The sequence below is a fragment of the Dermacentor andersoni genome, chromosome 1, assembly GCF_023375885.2.
Source record: "Dermacentor andersoni chromosome 1, qqDerAnde1_hic_scaffold, whole genome shotgun sequence".
In the NCBI taxonomy this organism is placed as follows: domain Eukaryota; kingdom Metazoa; phylum Arthropoda; class Arachnida; order Ixodida; family Ixodidae; genus Dermacentor; species Dermacentor andersoni.
Genome location: NC_092814.1, coordinates 226,117,028 through 226,125,009, shown reverse-complemented (window position 1 = coordinate 226,125,009; position 7,982 = coordinate 226,117,028). Strand labels below are relative to the sequence as shown.

At 48.4% G+C, this 7,982-nt stretch overlaps 1 protein-coding gene and 1 pseudogene across 1 annotated transcript in view; both read right to left on the bottom strand.

Annotated features, from left to right (window-relative positions):
- Positions 1-1,811: 1,811 nt before the first annotated feature.
- Positions 1,812-7,982, bottom strand: part of LOC126547814 (nose resistant to fluoxetine protein 6-like) — a 44,101-nt gene continuing 37,930 nt past the window's right edge. The window contains exon 15 of the mRNA XM_050195804.2: positions 1,812-3,713. Coding sequence (XP_050051761.1) covers positions 3,519-3,713 — 195 coding nt within the window. The 3' untranslated portion in view covers positions 1,812-3,518. The remainder of the gene's footprint in view (positions 3,714-7,982) is intronic.
- On the bottom strand, positions 4,725-6,365 carry LOC126547815 (dnaJ homolog subfamily B member 6 pseudogene; annotated as a pseudogene).

Genomic DNA, 7,982 nt, shown 5'->3' with positions numbered 1-7,982 from the left:
CTTATATAAAGCTCTGACTCTTCTCACTTCGTCGTCGTCGTTGTCCCTCGGCATGCATAACCGAACGAACGAGCACAGCGGAGGATGGATATCGGATTTGTTGAAGCATGATGTCTGATGGCGAATGGGTGGATGTCTGATTTTCCCTTTTTTAGGTGTATACAGGCAGTTACAAATATATGTATATTCTACGTACCTTACGCTATTTTTCTACATGGTCCCCACACCGGTTCAGACACTTGTCCCATCGCAGCAATAATTTGAGATGCTCCTGTCGTCAGTTAGCGACGCATGCGGCCACTCCGAGAGCTCATTGTCATGCAAGTCTTCACGGCCTTTTGCGAACTCACAACGCCACCACCTCACACTTCTCAAAGCGAGACACCTCTCCCCATACGTGGGCTGTTTTTCCCTGTGGATTTCGATGGACCTTCGTCCCTTGCTCCATAGAAAACGAATCACACTTTGTTGCTCGTACACCATGGACGTGTGAAGCACAACCGCCATCTTGAACAACTGACAGCAGCGCTGTGCCTCGGAGCTTCCGGCAGATAAGGCCGGGCTCGTTAAAAAAAAAAAAAGTGCACCACTGGGAACGGATATGTTGACTTCAACTCCGCATTTACAGCCGTAATATGGCTAAAAAAAGAAAGAAAAAAAAGAAAGAAAAAAGAGGGGGCTAAGATGTTATGATTCGCACTCGTATACGCTTAACGAAAAAAAATAATAAAAAAAAACGTCTCCGGACAATGTGTCAGAGCGCCGCTTGTTTTGGTCACCAATAGCGAACGCAAGCATATGTATAGTTTGGCCTTTCAGTTGGTATTCGATACATTTACACTCTCACAATTTGTAGAAGGTTAAATTAAATTATGGGGTACGTGCCAAAACCATTGTCTGATTATTAGGCACCCCGTAGTGCAGGACTCCGGAAATCTCGACTAGCTGGGGTTATTTAACGCGCACCTAAACCTAAGTACACGGGTGTTTTCGCCCCCATGGAAATGCGACCGCCGTGTTTGGGATTCGATCCCGCGACCTCGTGCTCAGCAGCAAAACGCCATAGCCACTGAGCAACCACGGCGGGCTTTGTAGAAGGTCGTTCAGCGTGCCAATATTCGTGTTTTTTTTTTTTTTTTTTGCTGCAAATAAACGTGACAAGCCCTCTATCAGCTTAAAGAAAAAGGGTTTGTCAACCATAGTCGACGTGAAAAAATGACAAGGTCGACTTACTTGGTATATGTACATATATGTACAGAAATTGGGCATTAGAGATGATACATTGTTGCATAATTGCATAATATTTCCGCATTATTTGCATTATTTTCTTCGGTTCATTCTCAGACCTTATAGTTTGCTTCCGGACCCCCTATTTCTTTTATTCATATCGAGTTGTTCCATTCACCTCCTTCTTTCTTTTTCGTTTTTTAACCGCATTACGTCGGCATTGTGTTCTTTAGCGTGTTTGGTTGACACGCCTTTCTTCTCTCTTTTTTTTTTTTTTACCAAGTGGCCGGTGGACCCGTCTTGGAGTTCGCAGAGGCTGTGGTGCAATGTGGTTAATTTCCGACTATGTTGGCGCTAACTACGTCTGTAACGTTAATTTTAGCAACTCTGTGACGAATTCTAGCTTCTTGTTTCGTTGAGACGTAGATTTTTTGATACTTTTTACGACTCGCTCTCACGCTCTGGAGGTGCTGAAGAGCCAGTTTTTGACGAAGTACGAGGCCTGATAGATATCCAGATGCCACGTACACCAAACCCGTGTGTAGTTGCCATAGAAAACCTTGTCTTCAAAAATGGACACAGCGAAGTTTGCAGAATTTGTATAATATGCACAAAGAGCGGGGTACAGGTTTCATTTCTCGTGGTGGTAAATATTAAATTGTACAAACGGGCGTAGTGTGAATGACTGGTTGCGCAAGCATGAACACAATCTAAAAAATAAAAACAGCAACAGCAACACACACACAAAACCCCGGAGATTTTCTTGCTTTATGCAGCAATACTAGTGACTGTGTGTACCTAATTTAAACAAATATGCTGGTGCCGATCACGGCCACAATTAGCTCACGCGTGAGCTCATTAAAGCAGATGCCATGGCAAGATTTGGCGAAATGAAGGGAAGCGCGCCTTCTCTATTTTGATCGAGCGAGGAATGGGCATTGCTTTGTTTGTCGGCACGTGTGGAATGAGTTTCGCTTGTTGGTTAGTGATTTGATGCTGTTAACTGAGTATAAAAGCAGTTCGAAGGAGTCACGTAATAAACAGTTGTAATTTAACAGTTCTGTGCAGTGCCGCGACTTCGTTGAATGCGCAACGCCCTACCACGTAGTACGGGCATGCGCAAGCACACCAGAGCATACGCCCATAATACATCCAAGCACACGGCAATGGGAGGCAGCGCTGTCGAGCTCCGACTCGATGGACCAGTTCGAGCAGGCCGACCGAGCGAGAGCGGCAGCTAAGGCCGTCAGACTCCTGGACTGAGAGGACCACCCACTGCAGAGCGGTGGAGCTACATACGCTCGCTTCGCTCGCCTGCTGCTCTGTATAAAGTTTATTCTCTCTGACTGTAGCCTCAATGTGCACTATTAGAAAACTACTGCAATAGACTGCGCAGTATTCGCAAATTAGTGGAAAAATATTTGGTTCAGTTCTAGAACTATTAGATGTGCATTCTATTTGGCTTAAAATATCAGTACTCGTGCACACACCACCATGTGGACGATGAAGGCGAAGATTCCGCTGGAGCACTGCGGATAACACAGGAACCGAAAGTTCGCGGCTGTCCCGGAGAAAATAGGAGAGAAGCCAGCATAGAGGCATGCAAGCATACGCTATAGTACATGCACGTCATTTACAGCCTGCATTTTGAACGTGCTGAGTCGTACCATGCTCGTGGCCTCATTTGGGCTCGGTCTCTGTGAGTCACGCAGAGGAATTTTGTGTGTCCGTGATTTGACCTACGCCCTATGGGATTGTTCATCGAGGATTGAGGGCGTTGTGCTACACTTACTGCAAGCACACTGGTACCACTTACGAGCTCTTACGAGCTCTTGCCCAGGCGAAAATATCCGTGTGCATTGGACATGTGGTTTCGTTCGTTTTGACAAAATGATAGAGTTATTATTTTTTCATAGATTTCAGATAAACAGCGGGCGAATGCCGACAGCTATAGTTGTCTAGAAGCACCACAGCTACAACCTGCGAGATACGCCGTAGTGATGGGGCTTCGGTTTAATTTTGGCTACCTGGGATTCCTTAACTTCCGCCAGGTACTCGACACACGAGCGTTTTCACATTCTGCCACGACCGCAGAGGCCGGGAATCGAACTCGGGACACAGCGATTAGCAGCAGCACGCCACAGCCACTGAGCCATCGCTGTGGGTAAGAAAAGAGAAGTGGAGGCTTATGCTGTTTCTGAAAAATGAGCAATTGATCCAAGAGAAGCTCAGACTCCTGGCAGAGTTGTGTCCCTTTTGGTTGTCGAGCGCCTCACGAGCTCGTGCCACAGTCACACAGCTGACTTCTGGACGGTGCCCATGTTCGAGCTGCGGGCCTTTCCGTTGACCGGCGTCGCTACTACGGCGTCGCTGGTGTCCCCTTCGAACATCAGCTTCTCCAGTCGCAGAACGGGCGCCTCGACGCACACGTGTAGCAGGTAGGCGAACACCACGCTCAGCGAGAACACCCCCAAGGCGGTTGTCAACTGCGGCCAGGAAAAGGACCCGGCAGGGGTACCAAGATTATACAGTGCAATAGCAGACAACCACAAAACGAACAGCTTTACCTCGGGATAAGCGTGCCTGTCGCCAGCAGTTTATGATGGCCTGGTTGCGCCAACTTCTCATGTACGACAGCCAAGTACTAGCTATACAAGACATAGGGCCTTTTCGCGGCGCGTTTTAGATTTGCCTCGTTCATTCAGAGAGCTCGTTGGCGCTCTCACCTTTGTGCTAGCAGCGCAGCCGAGCTACGACATTGTTCTGGTCGCGTAGCGGCTGCGACTTCTTTTGTTGAGGCGGGGCCTGCCGCGGCGACAGTTGTGGGCGTGGCGCGCCTTCCACCTTGTTTAAGAGAGAATGAGTGCTGGCGTGTTTCCGCATTTGGCCACTAAATGGCATGGAGCTCTGTATGCAACCGAGGCTGTCGCAGTTTCTATCCCCATATAGTCGGACACACATGTTACTGGAAAGGCCATGAACAGACACAGACCCGAAAAGGGGCGCCCCTTCTGATGTCTGCATGAAACAGACATATAACCAGAGTTTCCTTTGAACATGGTTGCACGTAGGTACTTTGTTTATCGCATGTAGACAGAAAAATGAGGACTATTGCGGTCATTGCTGGCCGGCCAGCGCTTGAGGAATAAAATAGAAGCTGTCATGACCACGTCGGTTTCTAAGATTTTTTGGTTCTCTAAGACATAATAGTGCGCGCATAACGACAATGGGTCACTAGTATGAGCACGACATATCACGTATGCATACAAAGAAACCATGAAATCGTCTAGAACCATTATGTGAAAAATCATGTCATAACTCGATGAAGTCTAATGAAAGAAATCGGGACAACGAGCTGCTAGAAGTACATATGCGATCATTTAGCCTACAGCTAGGCAGCTTTTAATCGCTTTTCAAATAATACTTCAGCTTTATGGCACAAATTTACACAAAGAAACGAAAAGCAAAACTGCCTGATACATTCAAGTGCATATTGGACATTGAAAGGACACGGAGCTTTCTTCGTGCTACTCCCTTACATGGAGTTCTCGCACAGTAACCAAACTTTATTATAGTTACTTTTGGTAGATATTCAAATGGTCCTTCTTCTGAAGACAAGCGAGTAGAAGCTAGCGGGCCTGGCTTCCGGCAACACATGGGACACCTTTCAGGTTGTGTGAGCGTTGAAGCATTTACACGTATGGCAGGTAGTTCTTGGAAATGTTCTCTCACACATTTGGTGCGCCGTCTTCCTAGTGCGCGAGCTCACACAGTTCTCTCAGATTTGGTGCACCGTCTTCCTAGTGTGTGAGCTCACACACCTCGCAGAATAGCCACACTGCTTGTTTGCACCCTTCAATTTTCTTCCTACCTCAAGTAAACCTATTGGCAGTTACTCCACGTGAAGACAAGCTAGCTTATTAACTACGGTTTTCGGTTTCTTGATTTATCGTGCCGCGACAAATTTGAAGATGGTGTAGAGCTTGTAGTGTCGGGAGTGTCCTTCCTAGCCACCGGCAGCCTCCTGCCGTCTTTGCCTCCCTTCTGGAGCTTGCTGGAGTGGCTCTTGCTCCTGCCGCCTTTGCTCGAGGCTTTAGACGGGGACGGAGCGCTGCAAGAAGTGCTGGCCTTGCCGCTTAAGCTCATCTTGGGACTGCTGCCTCCGGCGGGCGCTCTGCTTTTTGTTTGCGAAGATCGTTTGCTCGTCGAGCTTGGCTGCGCTGCGACGCCACTGCCGAACTGCGAGGAAGGCGAAAAGTCGGCGGGATCCCTGCGCTGTTGCTGTTGCGGTGCCTCCCTGGAGGGGACCGGGGGCGCTTCTTCGGGGGTCCCGTACATGTCTTGCCCGGCGCCTTCGACAGTGCGCGAGATGAGCTGGCCGTCTTCGAAGCAGAGTACGGTCTTCATGCCGTCCTGGATGATGGTGCGCGTCTCGATGCGCTTACCGTTCACATAGCGTACCGAGGTCATCTCTTGCGTCGGCATGCCCGCGAAGCCCGCCGGACCGCCGCCCATGCCACTGGCAGAGACGTGCGGCCCGAACAGCAGGTCATCCAAGTCGATGAGGAAGCCTGAGCGAAATATACTGCCGAAGTTTTGTTGGTAAAAGGGAAAGCCGCCGGTGAGCACAGTGGCACCGCGTTGGCCGCCATGAATGCCACGGAACAGGTCTCGAAACGGGTCCGACGAGCCGAAGAACTCGCGGAACAGCTCCTCAGGGTCTCGAAAAGTGAACGCGAAGGCGCCTCCATTGCTGTAGCCGTTGCCACCCCGGGAGCTCCCGTAGTCGTTTCGGTGGTCGGCGTCGAAACCGCCGTTGCCGTACAGGTCGTACTGGCGCCGCTTGGACTCGTCAGAGAGTACCTCGTAGGCCTCCGAGATTTCCTTGAAGCGGGCTTCGGCCTCGGCCTTGTTGTCAGGATTCTTGTCCGGGTGCCACTTGAGCGCTAGCCGTCGGTACGCGCGCCGGATGTCCTCTGGCGACGCGTTGCGCGGCACCTCGAGCAGGTTGTAGTAGTCGTTCATGGCTCAGCGTGCCAACGAAAGTTCATGCCGTGAGGGCAGCACAATTTTGGAGGGGCCCCGCTAAGGGTCTTCGAATTTGGACACTGCAGATATGGCGTCCGCCGTCCGCGGAACTTGACCAATGGCACTGCGGCTTCCCCCGCTTCTTCTTCTTTCCCTCGGCAGGAACGAAGACGACGCATGAAAGCTGCAACAGCAATCAGCACTGAAGTAACCAAAGAGTTACATCAGCAAAATAAAGCTACCAAAATCATAGGCAAGAAATCCTAGTACCTTTGGTAGACCTTCTACAGTTTGTGACATAGGCACGTGGTGGCGGAATTTGTGGCAGCGGTACCTGATTCAAGTTGCGGCTCACTAGGGTAAGTCGTGTTCTTCAAAGAATGCAACTAAAATGCTTTTTAATCACTATAAAGAACTAAAAACTAAGACAGAAATAATTTCTCAATCGTTCACCGGATTTACTCAGCGCGTGTTTTCCCAACAAGTTGTTTGTTTGGGGAGTGCGCTCACGTCAAGCATGACCGATATTCGAAACGCTGTGAACTATATACACCTCGTTATTCGACTCCACCATCGGGCTGAGATGCAGGCGTTGCCTCAACGCCTTGTCCGCCCGCATGTACTCACGTAGCCACCTGACACGATGACTATTGCTAACATTGTATTCAACATTGACAGATTGGATCACCGAGCTCGTTTATGATTTACCTTTCACTCAAATGTTAACCGTGGGAAAAATAAACAGCGACTTGAAGTACGAGTTTCAGCATAAATAGTTTTTAAACTTTTGCACTAGCCGTTATAGTAAGTGAAACGATCACAGTGTGAAAACGACGAAGCTTGTGCGCCATCCGTGCCTGGTGTTCGTTATTCTTCATTTTCCACATGTCACATAGGGAGTAAATCCGGGAGCAATACCGCTGTTTCCGCAGTGGATTTTCTTTCGCTTGAATAACTTATGTGATTACCAGTCGTTATACCCGATGTACTGAGGGGAAATTTGAATCATGTTCGCTTGATTTTATGAGATTTCGATAATGTAAACAAACATTAACAAAAAAGAAAGAGTGCACAGCTTTCCCGGCGTTCCCGGTTTTATGCTTCGCTGAATCACGCCTTCTGCACAACACTTATCTATTTATTTAGAAACCTACATCACCCAATAGGGCATTAATGGTGGCGGATTGAAGCAAGAGCCACAATCAAAATAAGAAAGCAGACGGGCGCAGCCGTCACTGGAACATTCAACTAAAGCATACGTATTGCAAGGAAGACGAGAACATATTTGCAGGAACATCAACAACACTCGCATCCAAATGATTCCACTCGTGAATCGTAAAAGGAAAAAAAAGTGCGCAAATACATCCGTGCGACATCTTATTTTAGAAGAGTTGGTTGTTGGGCTAGTTGGTTCTCCATAACTGAAGTAGTAACTTAGCGCGATAAAAACCACAGAGACAAGGAAGGTGGACAAGGAGAAGCGCCACTCACGACTGTTTAATAAAAGAAAAGAACTATATATATATAAGTAGTTAGCACATGGTAAACGTTGTAAGATGCGCCCGCATGTGTAGGCAGTTTCTTGAATGTTATCGATGGTGCTAACCGTTGTCTGTCGTCACCGAACCTTGTGTAACATGATTGCATGCGCGATACGAATTGTGTAGCACTTTCTGAAAGACACGAGGGCACCAGAAATTAATCTGGAACCTTTGATCACTCACGTA